We start from the raw sequence: 24,377 nt of genomic DNA on the forward strand, positions 1-24,377 counted from the left end.
TCATGCAAAACAATTGAAGCAGAAACCATCCAAAACCTGACAAATTCAATGGACGAGAGAGTTCAGAAGCTCCTTTCGAACAAGGGGTCCTATGTGAAAATGTAACATCACCTAGAATAAAGTTTTGAGTTGAAAACTGTTTGATTTCAGTTTCTAATAACCTGCTAATGCTTATAATTTCAAAAATGACAATTTTTTTGGTCTTTATTAAAATGAAAAGGTTGATCGAAAAGTTTGGGGGATCTAAGAGTGTGGCAACCCAGTAGTCATGATTACTTCGAATTCTGACAATATGAGGGTCATGTTGCAGGTAGTGCAGCAAGAAGGCACTTATGTGTCTTGCGCATCTCGGAGCCCCAAAATTATTTTCCGGGCTAGATGCAGCTAAAAATTATTATTAATTTTAAATCTGGTGGAGCTTAGTATAGATGGCCTAATAGGATCAGTGCTGCACACTGCTACAAAGCCCAAATTATTTTCCAGCCAAGATACAGATAAACATGATTAGTAATTTTAAATCTGGTGGAGCTTATTATAGATGGCCTAATAGAATCAGTGCTGCACACTGCTACAAAGCCCAAATTATTTTCCAGCCAAGATACAGATAAACATGATTAGTAATTTGAAAGCTTAAAACGGTTGGTAGGGTGATTTTAACCAATCATCAAGCTTTTACTCTCCCCAGGATGACACAGGGGTAGAAAAGTCGTTTCGGATCCATGATTTGTTCATCTTTATGAACGTGAGTCTGTCTACATTATCAGTGGAGAGCCGCGTGCGCTTATCTGTCAGCACACCACCAGCAGCGCTGAACACACGTTCAGACAGAATGCTGGCTGCGGGGCATGACAAGATCTTCAAGGCGTAAGTGGCTAGCTTCGGCCATTTATCCAGATTGGAAGCCCAAAAAGAGCAAGGGTCCAGTGACACAGTCATGGCTTCAATGTTTACTTGGAGATACTCCTGTACCATCGTCTCTAGGCGTTGACTATGTGTCAGACTTCTTGTCTCCTGTGGCCTTGCAAAGGATGGGCTAAAAAAGTGGTGAAATGATTCCGCAAAATTGATGTTACCAGCAGATACTGTGGTTCTGTTACGGTTTGAGTGCTGAACACTTGACGGTCCCACGGTTGGCAAGTTGGAACTGTGAGATTCACTACGTGCACCACTGGTGTTTTGTGGAAAAGCACATGTAAGATTCTGCAACAGTCTCTGCTGATACTCCTGCATGCGTGCATCCCTTTCTATGGCAGGAATAATTTCGGCAAATTTACTTTTGTACCGGGGATCTAACAGTGTGGCAACCCAGTAGTCAGGATTATTTCTAATTCTCACAATTCGAGGGTCATGTTGCAGGTAGTGCAGCAAGAAGGCACTCATGTGTGTTGCGCATCCAGGAGCACCAAGTCCCTGTTGTGTTGGTGGCGAGGTAACAATCATGCTTCCTTCCTCTGTCCTCTCCCCCCAACCTCGCACAACAGAAATGTGATCAAGGTCTCCCTCATCTGATGAGTCTTCCATCAGTTCGTCCTCCACTTCTTCCTGGGCTCCTGCACCTTCCTCACTAGATTGGCTGCTACCATGCACCCTGGTAAAACCATCTCCCCCACCCTCACATGCCTGCCGCCTTGGTGCTGCCGACTGTCTGGACCTTGCAGATGTTAGCCCTTCCGCATACAACTCCTCCTCCTCTACTTCCTCCACCTCCTCTTGTGCCACCACCTGACTCCGAATTCTGTTTAACATGTGCTCCAGTATGTAAATCACCGGAATAGTCATGCTGATAATGGCATCGTCAGCACTAAACATCTTCGTCGCCATTTCAAAACTGTGCAGAAGGGTGCATAGGTCCCTGATCTGAGACCACTCCTCCAGCGTGATTTGCCCCACCTCTGGATCTCGTTGGCCCAGGCTATACGTCAGAACGTATTGCACCAGGGCTTGTCGGTGCTGCCACAGTCGCTGCAACATGTGCAGAGTTGAATTCCACCGGGTAGGCACATCGCATTTTAGCCGGTGAAGTGGCAGGCCCAACGACTTCTGTAGAGATGTAAGTCGCTGAGCTGCGGGATGCGAACGGCGGAAGTGAGCACACAGCGACCATGCCCTCTGCAGAAGGCCATCTAGTCTGGGATAGTGGGCTAAAAATTGCTGGACAACCAGGTTCAACACGTGAGCCATACAAGGCACGTGTGTGACATTGCCCCGGCGAAGGGCCGCACCCAGGTTTGCAGCATTGTCGCACACGGCCTTCCCTGGTTTCAGGTCCAGTGGAGACAACCATTCATGAAATTGGTTCTCCAGAGCTGACCACAACTCCTCAGCTGTGTGACTCACATTTCCCAGACATTTCAAAGTAAAAACCGCCTGATGACGTTGAGCCCTACTGCCAGCATAGTAAGGAGGTGTGCAGGATCCCTTCTGCGCAGTTAGAAAGCTTGTGGCATGACCAGACAGGCTTTGGGTGCAGGTGGAAGACCGAGAGGAGGTTGAGGAGGCAGAAGCAGTGGAGGAACTTTGACATAAAGAGGATTGACGCACAACTCGTGGGGACGGCAAGACTTGGACAGCAGCCCCTTGTCCTGCTGTCACCATAGTTACCCAGTGCCCAGTCAGCGACATGTAACGCCCCTGTCCATGCCTACTCGTCCAAGTGTCTGTGGTGAAATGCACCCTGTCACACACAGAGTTTCTCAAAGAAGCGGTGATGTTGTGTGCGACATGCTGGTGGAGCGCAGGCACACCTTTCTTTGAGAAGTAGTGCCGACTGGGCATCTGGTACTGGGGCACTGCGACGGACATAAGGTCTCGAAAATCCTCTGTGTCCACCAGGCGGAAAGGCAGCATTTCTGTAGCCAAGAGCTTGCAGATGGTGAAATTCAACCTCTTAGCTTTCTCATGGCTAGGAGGAAATGGTCTTTTACTTGTCCACATCTGAGGGACTGAGGGCTGGCTATTGTGCTTAGACGGGGTTGATAAGGGTGTCCCCGGCAAACTGCCGGTCTGTGAGGAAGATGCAGGCGGACATGTTAGGTTGCCTTCATCCAAAGGTGGTGCTATCGATGTCGGACAGCGCTCAACACCAGCTGGTGTTACCACCTCCAAAGAAAATGATGACCTGCCAATCACGCTGGCTGTTGCGGGTAAAGAGGTGGCAGGTCTGCGCCCCAAAACAGGTGTGACTGCTGTCCCCCCAGTCACAGAGGATGAAGAGGCCGCGGATGCACAAGATATGGCAGACGGTGGTTGGCCCGGCCGGCTAGGCCGCATTGTAGCACACTGAGCTTCCCACTGCAACTTATGCTTCATGTCCATGTGCCGGTTCATGCATGAAGTACTCAAACTATGTATTTTTTGGCCTCTACTTAGCTTTTGCTGACAAATGTTACAGATAACACGAGTTGGGTCATCTTTATCGATCTGAAAAAATGCCCAGGCTATGCAAGGCTTAGCACCCATGCGACCTGAAGAGCCACCACGACTTGTGGTGAGAGGCAGAGTTGTGTTTGAGGATGCAGTTGTTGACGTGCTTCCAGTACTACGTCTCTGTCCAGGAAGGCGCAACCTGACCTCGTCGTCACTAGCATCTTCCTCCACCTCCTCTGCTGACCTCATCTCTTGGCTGACTGTGGGTTGACAGTAAGTGGGATCTCCAACCTCATCATCATCACACTGTGCGTTATCACACCCGTCGTCCTCAGAGCCAACCTGTTCCTGCCCTGACAAAAAACTAAAGTTGTCGCTCCAATCAGGTATTTGAGTCTCATCATCGTCTTCCTCATTGTCTCCACCAACAGGAGTTACAGTTTGGGAATGAGGGTCTACATTATGGTCAGAACCTTCTGCGTCTGGTCCTGGATCCGACTCATAAAGATTCTGGGCATCAGTGCAGATCATTTCCTCGTCTGGATTCACAGAAGCGCTGGAGTCGACCTCTGATTCCCAGGCTATAGTATGAGTAAACAGCTCTGCAGACTCAACCATCTGTTCTACCTCATACTCAGATGGGCAGCTGGAGATTTGGGAGCTGTGAGGAAGCAAGTGCGATTGGGGTGACGCCTTTGAGGACTGGAGTATTTGTGATGTTGAAGTTGATGTGGAGGAGAGCCCACTTAAAGGAGCACTTGATATCCGTTGAAGCACCTGCTGTTTTTGTGCCTCATCTGGAATTTGTAGCGATTAGCGTGGCCGTAAGAAAGGGATCTTATCACATTGTCCGCTAAAAGAAGTAGACATTTTAGTTTGGCTGGAAGATGGTCTTTCTTCTGCAGATGTTACTGTTGCTTTAACACCTACCCCACGGACACAACCTTTTTTCCCCTTCCCAACACGCCTATTCCCCTTTCCACCAGCAGCAGGCCTTTTTCCACTCATTTTGGTGGTTAACTAATTCACAACTCTGGAGTTGTTTGCACAAAAAAACAATGGATGGGAACCAAGCAGAGCTGAGTGGCCAAACTGTGGTATTAGGCCAAAACTATTGGCTGGGTTAGATGCAGAAAAAAATTATATTCGATTTGCAACCTGATGGAGGTCAGTATAGATGGACTAATAGAACAAGTCCCACGCACAGCTAGAAGCCCAAATATTTTTTCAGAGGTAGATGCAGAAAAAAAAAATATTCAGTTTGCAACCTGATGGAGGTCAGTATAGATGGACTAATAGAGAAAGTCCCACACACTGCTAGAAGGCCAAATATTTTTTCAGAGCTAGATGCACACAAAAAATTATTTTGAATTTGCAACCTGATGGAGGTCAGTATAGATGGACTAATAGAACAAGTCCCACACACTGCTAGAAGGCCAAATATTTTTTCAGAGCTAGATGCAGAAAAAAATTATATTCAGTTTGCAACCTGATGGAGGTCAGTATAGAAGGACTAATAGAACAAGTCCCACACACAGCTAGAAGCCCAAATATTTTTTCAGAGGTAGATGCAGAAAAAAATTATATTCAGTTTGCAACCTGATGGAGGTCTGTATAGATGGATTAATAGAACAAGTCCCACACACAGCTAGAAGCCCAATATTTTTTCAGAGGTAGATGCAGAAAAAAAATTATTTTTAATTTGCAACCTGATGGAGGTCAGTATAGATGGACTAATAGAACAAGTCCCACACACTGCTAGAAGGCCAAATATTTTTTCAGAGCTAGATGCAGAAAAAAATTATATTCAGTTTGCAACCTGATGGAGGTCAGTATAGATGGACTAATAGAACAAGTCCCACACACAGCTAGAAGCCCAAATATTTTTTCAGAGGTAGATGCAGATAAAAATTATTTTTAATTTGCAACCTGATGGAGGTCAGTATAGATGGATTAATAGAGAAAGTCCCACACACTGCTAGAAGGCCAAATATTTTTTCAGAGCTAGATGCAGATAAAAATTATTTTTAATTTGCAACCTGATGGAGGTCAGTATAGATGGACTAATAGAGAAAGTCCCACACACTGCTAGAAGGCCAAATATTTTTTCAGAGCTAGATGCAGAAAAAAATTATATTCAGTTTGCAACCTGATGGAGGTCTGTATAGATGGATTAATAGAACAAGTCCCACACACAGCTAGAAGCCCAATATTTTTTCAGAGGTAGATGCAGAAAAAAAATATATTCAGTTTGCAACCTGATGGAGGTCTGTATAGATGGATTAATAGAACAAGTCCCACACACAGCTAGAAGCCCAATATTTTTTCAGAGGTAGATGCAGAAAAAAAATATATTCAGTTTGCAACCTGATGGAGGTCTGTATAGATGGATTAATAGAACAAGTCCCACACACAGCTAGAAGCCCAAATATTTTTTCAGAGCTAGATGCAGAAAAAAATTATATTCAGTTTGCAACCTGTTGGAGGTCAGTATAGATGGACTAATGGAAGAAGTCCCACACATAGCTAGAAGCCCAAATATTTTTTCAGAGGTAGATGCAGATAAAAATTATTTTTAATTTGCAACCTGATGGAGGTCAGTATAGATGGACTAATAGAGAAAGTCCCACACACTGCTAGAAGGCCAAATATTTTTTCAGAGCGAGATGCAGATAAAAATTATTTTTAATTTGCAACCTGATGGACGTCAGTATAGATGGACTAGTAGAGAAAGTCCCACACACTGCTAGAAGGCCAAATATTTTTTCAGAGCTAGATGCAGATAAAAATTATTTTTAATTTGCAACCTGATGGAGGTCAGTATAGATGGACTAATAGAGAAAGTCCCACACACTGCTAGAAGGCCAAATATTTTTTTTAGAGCTAGATGCAGAAAAAAATTATATTCAGTTTGCAACCTGATGGAGGTCAGTATAGATGGACTAATAGAACAAGTCCCACACACAGCTAGAAGCCCAAATATTTTTTCAGAGGTAGATGCAGATAAAAATTATTTTTAATTTGCAACCTGATGGAGGTCAGTATAGATGGACTAATAGAGAAAGTCCCACACACTGCTAGAAGGCCAAATATTTTTTCAGAGCTAGATGCAGATAAAAATTATTTTTAATTTGCAACCTGATGGAGGTCAGTATAGATGGACCAATAGAGAAAGTCCCACACACTGCTAGAAGGCCAAATATTTTTTCAGAGCTAGATGCAGAAAAAAATTATATTCAGTTTGCAACCTGATGGAGGTCTGTATAGATGGATTAATAGAACAAGTCCCACACACAGCTAGAAGCCCAATATTTTTTCAGAGCTAGATGCAGAAAAAAAATATATTCAGTTTGCAACCTGATGGAGGTCTGTATAGATGGACTAATAGAGAAAGTCCCACACACTGCTAGAAGGCCAAATATTTTTTCAGAGCTAGATGCAGAAAAAAATTATATTCAGTTTGCAACCTGATGGAGGTCAATATAGATGGACTAATAGAACAAGTCCCACACACAGCTAGAAGCCCAAATATTTTTTCAGAGGTAGATGCAGATAAAAATTATTTTTAATTTGCAACCTGATGGAGGTCAGTATAGATGGACTAATAGAGAAAGTCCCACACACTGCTAGAAGGCCAAATATTTTTTCAGAGCTAGATGCAGATAAAAAATATTTTTAATTTGCAACCTGATGGAGGTCAGTATAGATGGACTAATAGAGAAAGTCCCACACACTACTAGAAGGCCAAATATTTTTTCAGAGCTAGATGCAGAAAAAAATTATATTCAGTTTGCAACCTGATGGAGGTCAGTATAGATGGACTAATAGAACAAGTCCCACACACTGCTAGAAGCCCAAATATTTTTTCAGAGGTAGATGCAGATAAAAATTATTTTTAATTTGCAACCTGATGGAGGTCAGTATAGATGGACTAATAGAGAAAGTCCCACACACTGCTAGAAGGCCAAATATTTTTTCAGAGCTAGATGCAGATAAAAATTATTTTTAATTTTCAACCTGATGGAGGTCAGTATAGATGGATTAATAGAACAAGTCCCACACACAGCTAGAAGCCCAATATTTTTTCAGAGGTAGATACAGAAAAAAAATATATTCAGTTTGCAACCTGATGGAGGTCAGTATAGATGGACTAATAGAGAAAGTCCCACACACTGCTAGAAGGCCAAATATTTTTTCAGAGCTAGATGCAGAAAAAAATTATATTCAGTTTGCAACCTGATGGAGGTCAGTATAGATGGACTAATAGAGCAAGTCCCACACACAGCTAGAAGCCCAAATATTTTTTCAGAGGTAGATGCAGATAAAAATTATTTTTAATTTTCAACCTGATGGAGGTCAGTATAGATGGATTAATAGAGAAAGTCCCACACACTGCTAGAAGGCCAAATATTTTTTCAGAGCTAGATGCAGAAAAAAATTATATTCAGTTTGCAACCTGATGGAGGTCTGTATAGATGGATTAATAGAACAAGTCCCACACACAGCTAGAAGCCCAATATTTTTTCAGAGGTAGATACAGAAAAAAAATATATTCAGTTTGCAACCTGATGGAGGTCAGTATAGATGGACTAATAGAGAAAGTCCCACACACTGCTAGAAGGCCAAATATTTTTTCAGAGCTAGATGCAGAAAAAAATTATATTCAGTTTGCAACCTGATGGAGGTCAGTATAGATGGACTAATAGAACAAGTCCCACACACAGCTAGAAGCCCAAATATTTTTTCAGAGGTAGATGCAGATAAAAATTATTTTTAATTTGCAACCTGATGGAGGTCAGTATAGATGGACTAATAGAGAAAGTCCCACACACTGCTAGAAGGCCAAATATTTTTTCAGAGCTAGATGCAGATAAAAATTAATTTTAATTTGCAACCTGATGGAGGTCAGTATAGATGGACTAATAGAGAAAGTCCCACACACTGCTAGAAGCCCAAATATTTTTTCAGAGCTAGATGCAGAAAAAAATTATATTCAATTTGCAACCTGATGGAGGTCAGTATAGATGGACTAATAGAATGATGCTATGCCCAAAAGATTTTACTTCACTAGGTGCAGTAAAAAAATTGGTATTCTATACACAGGTGGTATATCTTGCAACACAGATAGGCTACTCCACTGACTAACACACTCTGCAATAGGCCAAAAAGGATTAGCTTTGCTAGATTCAGCCAAATGCTGTGAAAAAAACTTGCACAGCACTGGCACAGACCTGCCTGGCAAAAACTGATAGGAACTGATGTAACCTAGTCCTGAAAAGGACTGCAATTACAATTAGTCTTTACTCCCACAATCTATCTATTTAAGAGCACAGACCTGCCTGATAAAAGTCGTAGGAAATGCTGTAACCTAGTCCTTAAAAGGACTGCAATCACAACTATTCCCTACTCCCAAGCTATCTGTATATTTGTGCGAAAATTGGCTTGAAATTAACAAGGTATAGCGCACACAGCAACAGCGGTGCCGTCTAACACGCAGCTGCAGCAGTGAGAAAATGGTGGCGACGGGGAAAATGGCTTGGTCTTATAGGGCAAGGACATGTGACATACACTGCCAATGACACATGCCCTTGCTTGTGTGAAAAACAGCAGTTCGCTCCGTGTGTGCGCTGCTGATAGGCTGACAGACTGCACCTCCCCACTGTAAATGCGGGAAAGAGAAAAAAAAATGGAGATCTTCATTATTCCTGCAGAGATCCATCCCCTGCCCCTCCCCCCACCCCGCTGTACACTCAAACTGCGTATTAACATTAATTTTCATCATTACTGAGAAAAAATCCAGTCATGATTTTGGTGCACGAACAGTTATCGAACATAACCTCGAACAGCCGAATTTTTCTCAAATCGTTCGTGTTCGCCGAACGGCTCGAACACCGCCCAAAACAGCTCGAATTTGAGATTGGCGAACAGTTCGAGTAGAACAACGCTCATCTCTACTCCCTATTTATATCCCTAACGGGCTCCCTCTGGTGGTCTGAGGTGGAAGGTGGAGGTGTGTGTATGCTGTGGGGGCCTCTTGTGGAGGAATCCGTTCATGCACCCTTCCAGGATCTGTGGTACCAAGCGCAGCTGGGCGCCACATTATAGTCTAGGAATGTTACCTTTTTCTTATTTATCACCGGGGCTACGGGGTAATTAAAGGGAATCTGTCAATCACCTCCCAAACTATATAATATATATATATATATATATATATATATACTGTATATATATATATATGTATATATATATGTATATATAATGTGCATGTAGCTTTTTCAAAGACAAATACAGCAATATTTTTACATGGCCAGTCCGTTCCTCAGTTGCTGAAAAATTAGTGTTTGAATTAAGGAGCAAATGAGCTGAAGAGCTACTGTAGATCTGAAGTCTCTGTCACTCCAGCTCTACTCCCCGCCCAGTGCCACCTCTTCCTGATTAACTGACGGCTCCTTTGTCTGAAGTCACACAGCATAGAGTCAAGGTGCAGGAGGCATTGGTGGGCGGGAAATAGAGCTGGAGTGACAAAGGCTTCAGATCTACCATAGCTCTTCAGCCTCATTTGCATATCAATACAAATGCTGATTTCTCAGTAACGGAGGAACAGACTGAATGGACTGACCATTTTTTTTGGGGGGTGGGCAAGACCCACTTCTCAACCCCAGTGAGTGTACAGGGCTTCCATTAAGTGCACAATGACTTACCAATAAATCTATCTACGCACTTTGGTTTATTCTTCCAGTAAACTGCCAGGAAGAAGACTGGCACACCCGTTAAAATAATGATGAGTCCGACGCCACACACTACTGGTTCTGAATAAAAGCTGAATATCAGTAGGAACGCCCAGAAACATAGATAAGTGATGGGAATCAGCAGATTCACCTGAAATAAAACAGAAAATGATAAAATAATGATATATTTTTTTAATTCTGTGAATATTTTTGCTAAAATTCCCCTTTTAAAAAAACCCCCTGCAAAATCAATGCGATCCCAGTGTCATACTGACTGTGCTGCAAAATCTGCCAGAGATAGAAATAAGTCTATTACTTAATAATGCATACTGCCATCTGCCAGTCCTGACCGGGTCAGCATCACTACCAGCGCCAGTAGCATAATGTGCATATTAGGAGGATATGGATTAAAAAAATGCAAATTTATGATTATGATGTATACACCCATATTACTGTATAGGATTCCTTCATGATTACATTTAATATGTAGGTGCATGCAACAAAATAACTCTGCATATTTTTGGCGTGATTTTCCAAAAACTGCAGTAAAAACATTTTTTCCCCCCACAATTTCCAAAATTAAATCGCAGCAAAAAATGCAGCACGGTGGCATGAGAACGTACCATTATTATTAGATTTACAGTTACTCTGTTTTAGGCCAATACACGCAATATCTGATCACTTCAAACAGCAGAATTATAACGGCCCATATTAAATATGTGCAATATTAATCTAAGAGTACGTTCACATGGAAACTTTTAATGAGGTTTTTGGCACCAATTCCACACCATAATCCACGTTAAAAAAAAACCTACTTGAAATCTGCTTACTAGGGTATTTTCACAAGGAAATTTTTGGGACGAGGATATTGAAGATCCACTTTGAAATCCACATCAATGAGTATTTAAAAAGGTGTGGATTTCGAAGCTGATTTTCTTCAATATCCACAACCTGAAAAAATCAGCGTAAACATACCCCAATGAGCATGTTTTATCTCTGTGAGTTTTTTCCACTCGTAAATCTTTTTGTTGCTTTTCTTTGTAGTTTTTGATGCTTTTTCTGGAAGGAGATTTTTGCTGCTCCAAAAAACATACCCTACTGCTATACCTCGTATTATAATTAAAAATGTACTGAAAACCATACATAAAAAAGCGTTGAAAAATGAATCAAAATGACGTCAGATACAGCGTGTTTGTACAAAACAGTGCCAAAATCCATGTGTTTTTTAATGTGATTTTAGTTATGGATTTTTCAGCCACAAAAATCGACATCAAGAAACTCCATGTTCCCCTGCACACTCGGTGGTACAGTTACTAAGGAGGAATCTTCCCGATGCCAAGCAATGGCGGCTCTCGAGTATCAATGGAGTCTATCCAAGAGAGTACGCCCGCATGACCACTTCAAATAATAGGTACAATGCCGAAAGACACTCATGGGCATCAGTTGTGTCCATAGGGTACTATGGATACAATTGGCACATGTGCAGGAAGCTTTTATGGTGTAAAAATACGCTAAAGCCCCGTTTTTTTTCATACAAGAAAAAAATGGACCGTATTTGGTCCGTGTCTTCGTTATTACTATCAGCATGGTATCAGTTTTATTCACAGACCCATTGATTAGCTGGATCCTCAATACGGATACAAATTCGACACATCTCCAACTCGACATGTGAACAGCTCCATAGACTATAATGGGTATGTGTTCTTCCCATGAACATGTACATGAAAAACAGACATCTGATTTAAGACAGTGTGAACAAAGCCATAGCTAGATGATAAAATCATATCTTGTAGATTGGAGCAAAATCATTTGCGCTGCCCTGGTATGGTGTCCAGTTTGATTCTCCATGGCAGCCGGATCAGGGAAGTCTTCACTTCTGCGTCCGGCATACTGGGTGCCTATGACATGATGTCATGGGAGGCCTCATGTGATGTCATGACGTGTGTTGAGACGTGACATCATGAAGTTCGGGGGCCTAATAACGAGGCCTCATGTGATGTCATGATGTGCGTTGTGATGTGACATCATGATGTAGGGGGTCTAGTAACGAGGCTTCATGTGATGTCATGACGTGCGTTGAGACATGACATCATGATGTTGGGGGGCCTAGTAACGAGGCCTCACATGATGTGCATTGAGACGTGACATCATGATGTCGGGGGTCCTAGTTATGAGGCCTCATGTGATGTCATGACGTGCGTTGAGACGTGACATCATGATATCGGGGGGCCTAGTAACAAGGACTCATGTGATGTTATGACGTGCGTTGAGACGTGACATCATGATATCGGGGGGCCTAGTAACGAGGCCTCATGTGATGTCATGACGTGCATTGAGACGTGACATCATGATGTCGGAGGGCCTAGTAACGAGGCCTCATGTGATGTCATGTTGAGACTTGATATAATGATGTCGGGGGGCCTAGTAACGAGGCCTCATGTGATGTCATGTTGAAACGTGATATAATGATGTCGGGGGGCCTAGTAACGAGGCCTCACATGATGTGCGATGAGATGTGACATCATGATGTAAGGGGGTCTAGTAACGAGGCTTCATGTGATGTCATGACGTGCATTGAGACATGACATCATGATGTTGGAGGGCCTAGTAACGAGGCCTCACATGACGTGCGTTGAGAGGTGACATCATGATGTTGGGGGGCCTAGTAACGAGGCCTCATGTCATGTAATGACGTGTGTTGAGACGTGACATCATGATGTCAGGGGGCCTTTTACCGATGCCTCATGTGATGTCATGACATGCGTTGAGACGTGACATCATGATGTCATGGGAGGCCTAGTAATGAGGCCTTGTGTGATGGAATGACGTGCGTTGAGATGTGACATCAAGATGTTGAGGGGCCCAGTAACGAGGACTCATGTGATGTCATTACGTGCATTGAGATGTGACATCATGATGTCGGGGGGGGGGGGGGCCTAGTAACGAGGCCTCATGTGATGTCATGTTGAGACGTGATATAATGATGTCGGGGGGGCACTGTAATCGCCAGAGATGCTCAGGATAGAGAACTGCAGAAGTGAAGACGGCCCTGCTCTGGCTGCCATGGAGGACCGTATTGGACGCTGCACCCAACATTTTATCTAATATCTTTTCTTTCAAGGAGATGCAATAATGATAGACGAGCGGAGAACGACATGTCGTATTTCGCTCTTACCTTTATCGGTCGGAACATTTTGGGTTTCTTGAAACGAAGAACAATTAACCCCATAATTGTTACTCCGTAGCAGAGGTAGTTAATAAAAGACACGTAGTTTATCAGGGTGTACGTATCACCAACCAGCATGATGATAATTGTCGCTCCGCACTAAGAAAACAAAACATGGGGTCATCAGTAATGTCCCAACGGGAAAAACTCCCAAAAAAAAATGGTGGATGCAATTTTTTCCCCCACAGGAACAGTTTCCACATTTGGCGAGATTTGTGCCAAATTTATTATAAGGTGCCGCCTCGTAATAAACTCACCACATTTGGAATTTATTAAAGACTTTACTTGTTTTTAGATATTCATAAAAGCCAAAAATTCTGGAAAGTGGCGCATCGTGAGGGTGGGGCGTCAGAGAGATAAAAAAAATGACTACAAGTTAGATGAAAAGTTGGTGTAAATTATTGGGGGCAAATTTGACAATGTGTTCTGTCCATGTAAAAAAACACAAACAGAACATGTACGTGAAACATGGAGGTAATTTGCGAAATTTTAATAAAAGGAGCAATATTTGCAATGAATGTGGTGTATTTTGAACTAACAAGGGGGAAATGAAATCTCTGGATTTGTGATAAAATTTGCACAATTATTTCATTTATAGCATAAACTTGCTCCATAGCAACCAGAAGTAGGGTCAGTGGCCCATAGCAACCAATCAGAGTTAATTTTACATTTCCAAATCTGCAGTGGGAGAACGAAACCAGTGGTCTGATTGGTTGCTATGGGCTCAGTGTACAGGATGGACGCTGTGACTGGGGCAGACATGACAGGTGAGCAGCACAGGTGGAGAGCTACTCTCATTAGCACAGTCCTGTCAGAAGCTGCAGTCACAGCAAAAGCAGCAAATGTACCAGACTGAAACCCCGACGTGAGGGGCGCCATTAAGATAATAGCCGTTTATAATCGACGTGAGGTTGTGGTAAATGGCTGCGGGAAAAGCTTCTGTCTGCAGGTAATGTGCAATGTTTTGCGTCATGCATGAAATGATCTCGATGGTCCAGATGGATGGAGTGGAGGATGGCTGGTTGATGGATACCCCATGCAAACACGGCTACAGCGCCAACAAGGAGGAGGTGGAGTAATGTTTTGGGCTGGAATCATGGGGAGAGAGATTGTCGGCCCTTTTAGGATCCCTGAAGGGGTAAACATGAACTCCATAATGTATGTTGAGTTTCTCAAACAGCACTTCCTGCCATGGTTCAAGAAGAAGAGCCGTGCATTCCGCAGCAAGATCATTTTCATGCATGATAATGCCCCGTCTCATGCTGCACATAACACATCTGCATCTCTGGCTGCTATGGGCATAAAAGGGGACAGACGTATGGTGTGACCCCCATGCTCCCCTGACCTCAACCCCATTGAGAACCTCTGGAGCATCATCAAAAGGAGTGTCTATGATGGCGGGAGGCAGTTCACATCTAAGCAACAGCTCTGGGAGGGTATTCTGTCCTCATGCAAAACAATTAAAGCAGAAACCATCCAAAACCTGACAAATTCAATGGACGAGAGAGTTCAGAAGCTCCTTTCGAACAAGGGGTCCTATGTGCAAATGTAACATCACCTAGAATAAAGTTGTGAGTTGAAAACTGTTTGATTTCAGTGTGTAATAACCTGCTAATGCTTATAATTTCAAAAATGACCATTTTTTTGTTCTTTATTAAAATTAAAAGGTTGAAAACTCTGCTGTGCATAATAATTTGGAACATGCATTTTGAGTGCAGTTTGAGTGTTTTATTTTTTTAAAAATATCCTGTTATCATAGGCAGTTTGTACAAAAACCTTTCAATTGTACTCTAATAGTTATTTGACTGGAAAATTACAATGACTGCAATTCATATAGGTAATTTGGTAAAATCTGAGAAAATATTATTTGCATAATAATTTGGAACACATGTATATGGGGGACGCTGCGGCTGTAGTTATATATATATGGTGGGACGCTGCGGCCGTAGTTATATATATATGGGGGGACGCTGCGGCCGTAGTTATATATATATGGGGGGATGCTGCGGCCAAAGTTATATATATATGGGGGGACGCTGCGACCGTAGCCATGTATAGGGGGGGACGCTGCGGCCGTAGCCATGTATAGGGGGGGATGCTGCGGCCGTAGCCATGTATAGGGGGGGATGCTGCGGCCGTAGCCATGTATAGGGGGGGATGCTGCGGCCGTAGCCATGTATAGGGGGGGATGCTGCGGCCGTAGCCATGTATAGGGGGGGATGCTGCGGCCGTAGCCATGTATAGGGGGGGACGCTGCGGCCGTACCGATGTATATGGGGGGACGCTGCGGCCGTAGCCATGTATATGGGGAGACGCTGCGGCCGTAGCCATGTATATGGGGGGACGCTGCGGCCGTAGCCATGTATAGGGGGGGGACGCTGCGGCCGTAGTCATATATACAGTACAGACCAAAAGTTTGGACACACCTTCTCATTTAAAGATTTTTTTGTATTTTCATGACTATGAAAATTGTACATTCACACTAAAGGCATCAAAACTATGAATTAACACATGTGGAATTATATACTTAACAAAAAAGTGTGAAACAACTGAAAATATGTCTTATATTCTAGGTTCTTCAAAGTAGCCACCTTTTGCTTTGATGACTGCTTTGCACACTCTTGGCATTCTCTTGATGAGCTTCAAGAGGTAGTCACCGGAAATGGTCTTCCAACAATCTTGAAGGAGTTCCCAGAGATGCTTAGCACTTGTTGGCCCTTTTTCCTTCACTCTGCGGTCCAGCTCACCCCAAACTATCTCGATTGGGTTCAGGTCTGGTGACTGTGGAGGCCAGGTCATCTGGCGTAGCACCCCATCACTCTCCTTCTTGGTCAAATAGCCCTTACACAGCCTGGAGGTGTGTTTGGGGTCATTGTCCTGTTGAAAAATAAATGATGGTCCAACTGAACGCAAACCGGATGGAATAGCATGCCGCTGCAAGATGCTGTGGTAGCCATGCTGGTTCAGTATGCCTTCAATTTTGAATAAATACCCAACAGTGTCACCAGCAAAGCACCCCCACACCATCACACCTCCTCCTCCATGCTTCATGGTGGGAACCAGGCATGTAGAGTCCATCCGTTCACCTTTTCTGCGTCGCACAACGACACGGTGGTTGGAACCAAAGATCTCAAATTTGGACTCATCAGACCAAAGCACAGATTTCCACTGGTCTAATGTCCATTCCTTGCGTTTTTCAGCCCAAACAAATCTCTTCTGCTTGTTGCCTGTCCTTAGCAGTGTTTTCCTAGCAGCTATTTTACCATGAAGGCCTGCTGCACAAAGTCTCCTCTTAACAGTTGTTGGAGAGATGTGTCTGCTGCTAGAACTCTGTGTGGCATTGACCTGGTCTCTAATCTGAGCTGTTGTTAACTAGTGTTGAGCCACCCCCGTAGTGTTCGGGTTCGGTTCGGTTCGTCGAACACCGGGATGTTCGAGGAACTGTTCGTCGAACTGTTCGTCGAACACCTTAGAACACCGTCGAACACCGTTAAAACCAATGGCAGGCAAACAAAAACACATAGAAACACATAGAAAACACCTTCAAAGGTGTCTAAAAGCTGACAAACTGCTCAGAAGACGCTTTCTTTAAAAAAGCCGGCCGGCAATTCAGCAGCGGCATACACCGGTACCCGACAATTTAGACAAGAAGGAATAGAGCATCACACATAGATTAGATAGATAGAAACATGTCAGTCACATATATATGAAGTACAGTGACAGTGTTGCTTACTGTACTTGTCATTTAGTGTAAAGGATTTATTAAAAAATATAATAGTGTTTTCATGCACTGTCTCTTTAAAAAAGCCGGCCGGCAATTCAGCATCTGTACCCGACAATTTATAACAGACAGAATAGAGCTTCACACATAGATTAGATAGATAGAAACATGTCAGTCACATATATATGAAGTACAGTGACAGTGTTGGTTACTGTACTTGTCATTTAGTATTAAAATAAAGGATTTATTATTAAAAAAAATTGGCGTGGGGTTCCCCTTAATTTTAGTCTCTAGCGGATGTTAAGCAGACGGCTGGGGCAGATGTTTGAAGCCTGGGAAGGGGGTAATACCCACGGAGCTTCCCAGGCTACTAATATGAGCCCCCAGCTGAATACATAGCCTTTACTAGCTATTAAAATGGGGGACCCCCCCAAAAAAATGACGTGGGGTCCCCCCTAATTTAATAGCTAGCAAAGGCTAGGCAGACAGCTGGGGGCTGATATTAATAGCCCAGGAAGGGAGCCATGAATATTGGCCCCCTCCCAGGCTAGAAACACCAGCTGTCAGCCGCCCCAGAAATGGCGCATTCATAGGATGCGCCAATTCTGGCACTTAGCCTCGCTCTTCCACGCTGCCCTGTAGCGGTGGCAGTGGGGTAATAGGGCTGGGGTTGATGTCAGCTTATAATGCCAGCTGACATCAAGCCCAGGTTAGTAATGGAGAGGCGTCTATAAGACACCCCCATTACTAACCCCATAGTCAAAGTTAAAAGAAAACACAAACACCCAGAATAAAGTCCTTTAATTGAAATAAAGACACAATCCTTTATTGTTCTAAATTAAACCATACTTACCATCACGCCCATTCCAGCTGAAGCCAACGATCTCCTGCAATAAAAGAAAAATAATAAAGCAACATCATCCTTACCTTTCCATGGTTCCCACGACAGCTTCAGCTCTGCTACATCGAGATGACAGGCTGGACCGCAGCAGAACGCCGCCATCCAGCCTGTCATCCCGCAGACACTGAGAAGCGCAGGCATGCTTGCGCTCCTCAGTGTCTCACTGTGACGGCATAAAGATGAGCCGAGGTCATGTCCAATGAACTCGGCGCACCTCATGCACGTCACTGACAGCGTGGGAAAATTCTCATGCTGAAGCGCTGAGTGCAGGAGAATTCTCCCACGCTGTCAGTGACGTGCATAAGGTGAGCTCATGTCCAATGAACTCAGCTCACCTCCTGCACGTCACTGACAGCGTGGGAAAATTCTCACGCTGAAGCGCTGAGTGCAGGAGAATTTTCCCACGCTGTCAGTGACGTGCATAAGGTGAGCTCATGTCCAATGAACTCAGCTCACCTCCTGCACGTCACTGACAGCGTGGGAGAATTCTCCTGCACTCAGCGCTTCAGTGTGAGAATTCTCCCACGCTGAAGCGCTGAGTGCAGGAGAATTTTCCCACGCTGTCAGTGACGTGCATGAGGTGAGCCGAGTTCATTGGACATTAACTCAGCTCATCTGGATGCCCTCACAGAGAGACACTGTGGAGCGCAAGCATGCCTGCGCTTCTCAGTGTCTGCGGGATGACAGGCTGGATGGCAGCGTTCTGCTGCGGTCCAGCCTGTCATCTCGATGTAGCAGAGCTGAAGCTGTCATGGGAACCATGGAAAGGTAAGGATGAGGTTGCTTTATTATTTTTCTTTTATTTCAGGAGATCGTTGGCTTCAGCTGGAATGGGCGTGACGGTAAGTATGGTTTAATTTAGAACAATAAAGAATTGTGTGTTTATTTCAATTAAAGGACTTTTTTCTGGGTGTTGTGTTTTTTTTAAATACTTTACTAGAAATTCATGGTGGTCATGTCTAATATTGGCGTGACCCCATGAATTTTGGGCTTAGGGCCAGCTGATAATGCCAAGCTGGCCCTAACCCCTTTATTACCCAGTGAGCCACCGCACCAGGGCCCTGGATGAGTTGGGTACAGCGCCAGAAGATGGCGCTTCTATGAACGCGCCATTTTCCAGGGTGGCTGCGGACTGCAATTTGCAGCGGGGGTGGCCCAGAAAGCTTGGGCCTCCCTGCGCTGCGGATTCCAGCCCCCAGCTGCATAGTTGTACCTGGCTGGACACAAAAACAGGGCATTAGACATGACCGCCATGAATTTCTAGTAAAGTATTTAAAAAAAACACAACACCCAGAATAAAGTCCTTTAATTGAAATAAACACACAATTCTTTATTGTTCTAAATTAAACTATACTTACCATCACGCCCATTCCAGCTGAAGCCAACGATCTCCTGCAATAAAAGAAAAATAATAAACCAACCTCATCCTTACCTTTCCATGGTTCCCACGACAGCTTCAGCTCTGCTACATCGAGATGACAGGCTGGACCGCAGCAGAACGCTGCCATCCAGCCTGTCATGCCGCAGACACTGAGAAGAGCAGGCATGCTTGCGCTCCTCAGTGTCTCTCTGTGACGGCATCCAGATGAGCCGAGGTCATGTCCAATGAACTCGGCTCACCTCATGCACGTCACTGACAGCGTGGGAAAATTCTCACGCTGAAGTGCTGAGTGCAGGAGAATTCTCCCACGCTGTCAGTGACGTGCATGAGGTGAGCTCATGTCCAATGAACTCAGCTCAGCTCATGCACCTCACTGACAGCGTGGGAAAATTCTCCTGCACTCAGCGCTTCAGCGTGAGAATTCTCCCACGCTGTAAGTGACGTGCATGAGGTGAGCCGAGTTCATTGGACATGACCTCGGCTCATCTTTATGCCGTCACAGAGAGACAATGTGGAGCGCAAGCATGCCTGCGCTTTTCAGTGTCTGCGGGATGACAGGCTGGATGGCAGCGTTCTGCTGTGGTCCAGCCTGTCATCTCGATGTAGCAGAGCTGAAGCTGTCGTGGGAACCATGGAAAGGTAAGGATGAGGTTGCTTTATTATTTTATTTTTATTACAGGAGATCGTTGGCTTCAGCTGGAATGGGCGTGACGGTAAGTATGGTTTAATTTAGAACAATAAAGAATTGTGTCTTTATTTCAATTAAAGGACTTTATTCTGGGTGTTTGTGTTTTTTTTAACTTTCACTATGGGGTTAGTAATGGGGGTGTCTTATAGACGCCTCTCCATTACTAACCTGGGCTTGATGTCAGCTGGCATTATAAGCTGACATCAACCCCAGCCCTATTACCCCCTGCCACCGCACCAGGGCAGTGTGGAAGAGCGAGGCTAAGTGCCAGAATTGGCGCATCCTATGAATGCGCCATTTCTGGGGCGGCTGACGGCTGGTGTTTCTAGCCTGGGAGGGGGCCAATATTCATGGCTCCCTTCCTGGGCTATTAATATCAGCCCCCAGCTGTCTGCCTAGCCTTTGCTAGCTATTAAATTAGGGGGGACCCCACGTCATTTTTTTTGGGGGGTCCCCCATTTTAATAGCTAGTAAAGGCTATGTATTCAGCTGGGGGCTGATATTAGTAGCCTGGGAAGCTCCGTGGGTATTACCCCCTTCCCAGGCTTCAAACATCTGCCCCAGCTGTCTGCTTAACCTCCGCTAGAGCCTAAAATTAAGGGGAACCCCACGCCAATTTTTTTAATAATAAATCCTTTATTTTAATACTAAATGACAAGTACAGTAACCAACACTATCACTGTACTTCATATATATGTGACTGACATGTTTCTATCTATCTAATCTATGTGTGAAGCTCTATTCTGTCTGTTATAAATTGTCGGGTACAGATGCTGAATTGCCGGCCGGCTTTCTTAAAGAGACGGTGCATGAAAACACTATTATTTTTTTTAATAAATCCTTTACACTAAATGACAAGTACAGTAAGCAACACTGTCACTGTACTTCATATATATGTGACTGACATGTTTCTATCTATCTAATCTATGTGTGATTCTCTATTCCTTCTATTCTAAATTGTTGGGCACAGATGCTGAATTGCCGGCCGGCTTTTTTAAAGAGACGGTGCATGAAAACACTATTATTTTTTTTGATAAATCCTTTACGCTAAATGACAAGTACAGTAAGCAGCACTTTCACTGTACTTCGTATATATGTGGCTGACATGTTTATATCTATCTAATCTATGTGTGAAGCTCTATTCTTTCGGTTCTAAATTGTCGGGTACCGGTGTATGCCGCTGTTGAATTGCCGGCTTTTCGTGTTTCACTGTGAGCACAGTTCCCATCGATTTGGGCAATCACTGTAATGCCACAACCACCATGGCTGTGGCATTACAGTGAGTGGCAGACAATCCCTGCATGATTGGTGCTCTAAATAGCACCAGACATGCAGGACACGCTTTTGGTGCACGAACAGTTATCGAACATAACCTCGAACAGCCGAATTTTTTGCAAATCGTTCGGGTTCGTCGAACAACTCGAACACCGCCCAAAACAGCTCGAATTTGAGATTGGCGAACAGTTCTAGTCGAACACCGCTCATCTCTATTGTTAACCTGTGATTTCTGAGGCTGGTGACTCGGATAAACTTATCCTCAGAAGCAGAGGTGACTCTTGGTCTTCCTTTCCTGGGGCGGTCCTCATGTGAGCCAGTTTCTTTGTAGCGCTTGATGGTTTTTGCAACTGCACTTGGGGACACCTTCAAAGTTTGCCCAATTTTTCAGACTGACTGACCTTCATTTCTTAAAGTAATGAGGGCCACTCGTTTTTCTTTACTTATCTCCTTTTTTCTTGCCGTAATACAAATTCTAACAGTCTATTCAGTAGGACTATCAGCTGTGTATCCACCGGACTTCTGCACAACACAACTGATGGTCCCAACCCCATTTATAAGGCAAGAAATCCCACTTATTAAACCTGACAGGGCACACCTGTGAAGTGAAGACCATTTCCGGTGACTACCTCTTGAAGCCCATCAAGAGAATGCCAAGAGTGTGCAAAGCAGTCATCAAAGCAAAAGGTGGCTACTTTGAAGAACCTAGAATATAAGACATATTTTCAGGTGTTTCACACTTTTTTGTTAAGTATATAATTCCACATGTGTTAATTCATAGTTTTGATGCCTTCAGTGTGAATGTACAATTTTCATAGTCATGAAAATACAGAAAAATCTTTAAATGAGAAGGTGTGTCCAAACTTTTGGTCTGTACTGTATATATAGGGGGGGACGCTGCGGTCGTGGTCATATATATATATAGGGGGGGACGCTGCGGTCGTAGTCATATATATATGAGGGGAGCGAGCAAATGAGTATACAGATATTACAGCAGGGGGATCACAGCTGACTCTTTTTGTGAGGTAAAACATTTCCCTGCCTGTTTTTAAACAATGTTTTTCTTAAAATAAAGAATCAGCTGTGACCCTGTGCTGTAATGTCTGTATACTCTTTCTTCCTCCCCTGCCCAGGAGATGTGGTATGATCAGATCATGTTCCTGTACGGTCAGACACAGCCATTACACAGTACACAGCAGGGGCGCATTTATAAGATTATCTCAGCACAGGAACATTCTATTACACTTTCTGTCCACCTACTTTTGGCCTACCATGTATATATATATATATATATATATATATATATATATATATAGGGGGGACACTGCGGTCATAGTCATATATATGGGGGGGACGCTGCGGTCGTAGATAGATATATATATATATATATATATAGGGGGACGCTGCGGTCGTAGTCATATATATATATAGGGGGGACGCTGCGGTTGTAGTCATATATATATATAGGGGGGGGGATGCTGTGGTCGTAGTCATATATATATATATATATATATATATATATATAGGGGGGGACGCTGCGGTCGTAGTCATATATATATATATATATATATATATATATATATACAGTACAGACCAAAAGTTTGGGCACACCTTCTCATTTAAATATTTTTCTGTATTTTCATGACTTTTAAAATTGTACATTCACACTGAAGGCATCAAAACTATGAATTAACACATGTGGAATTATATACTTAACAAAAAAGTGTGAAACAACTGAAAATATGTCTTATATTCTAGGTTCTTCAAAGTAGCCACCTTTTGCTTTGATGACTGCTTTGCACACTCTTGGCATTCTCTTGATGAGCTTCAAGAGGTACTCACCGGAAATGGTCTTCACTTCACAGGTGTGCCCTGTCAGGTTTAATAAGTGGGATTTCTTGCCTTATAAATGGGGTTGGACCATCAGTTGTGTTGTGCAGAAGTCTGGTGGATACACAGCTGATAGTCCTACTGAATAGACTGTTAGCTGCTTTTTTCTTGCCATAATACAAATTCTAAGTAAAGAAAAACGAGTGGCCATCATTACTTTAAGAAATTAAGGTCAGTCAGTCCGAAAAATTGGGCAAACTTTGAAAGTGTCCCCAAGTGCAGTTACAAAAACCATCAAGCGCTACAAAGAAATTGGCTCATATGAGGACCACCCTAGAAAAGGAAGACCAAGAGTCACCTCTGCTTCTGAGGATGCCTCAGAAATCGCAGGTTAACTGCAGCTCAGATTAGAGACCAGGTCAATGCCACACAGAGTTCTAGCAGCAGACACATCTCTACAACAACTGTTAAGAGGAGACTTTGTGCAGCAGGCCTTCATGGTAAAATAGCTGCTAGGAAACCACTGCTAAGGACTGGCAACAAGCAGAAGAGACTTGTTTGGGCTAAAGAACACAAGGAATGGACATTAGACCAGTGGAAATCTGTGCTTTGGTCTGATGAGTCCAAATTTGAGATCTTTGGTTCCAACCACCGTGTCTTTGTGCGATGCAGAAAAGGTGAACGGATGGACTCTACATGCCTGGTTCCCACCGTGAAGCATGGAGGAGGAGGTGTGATGGTGTGGGGGAGCTTTGCTGGTGATACTGTGGCGCCCCTGAGGGTTCGACCGCCACAGGGATGCTGCACTTCTTTAATGGAGTGTAGTGTTTCTCCTCTGAGGTAAGAACAGTGCGATGGTCAAGACCCTTCCTTCACATCCAACACCACACTTCTCCCACCAGAGGGGGCTAGAATGCACTAGGTGCTGCCCTCCTGGTTGCAGGGAGACTGGGGAACCAAAAGATAGGGGGAACCATTTGGTGGGTGAGGGTGTAGGACTCACATTTTAGTGATACTTCAAATTTCATATTTAATACACAGCCATCTTGGCTCATGGTCTTTGGCTCTTAGTTCTTTGATGTGATACCTCACGCTGAATGTGGATCCTGTGTGGACCTGCAGCGGAGGGAGACACGGCCCTCGTACCTTAGCCTTGGGGTCGAGGGGCAGGTTGCAGATAATGAAGGTCTCAGCCCGGTCAAGGACCATGATCAAGAAGGCCCGGAGCTTAAGAGTGTAGCTCCATAGCAAATGGATCCCG

At 43.8% G+C, this 24,377-nt stretch overlaps 1 protein-coding gene across 1 annotated transcript in view; it reads right to left on the minus strand.

The window, feature by feature from the left end:
- The window catches only part of SLC7A10 (solute carrier family 7 member 10), a 104,257-nt gene that overhangs the window by 21,242 nt on the left and 58,638 nt on the right, over positions 1-24,377 (minus strand). Inside the window, exons 9-10 of the mRNA XM_073659940.1 lie at positions 13,270-13,419; positions 10,068-10,245 (exon numbers count right to left, since the gene is read on the minus strand). Coding sequence (XP_073516041.1) covers positions 10,068-10,245; positions 13,270-13,419 — 328 coding nt within the window. The remainder of the gene's footprint in view (positions 1-10,067; positions 10,246-13,269; positions 13,420-24,377) is intronic.

Source organism: Phyllobates terribilis, unplaced genomic scaffold, assembly GCF_046119375.1.
Source record: "Phyllobates terribilis strain yellow unplaced genomic scaffold, ASM4611937v1 Scaffold_14__1_contigs__length_39327217, whole genome shotgun sequence".
In the NCBI taxonomy this organism is placed as follows: Eukaryota; Metazoa; Chordata; class Amphibia; order Anura; family Dendrobatidae; genus Phyllobates; species Phyllobates terribilis.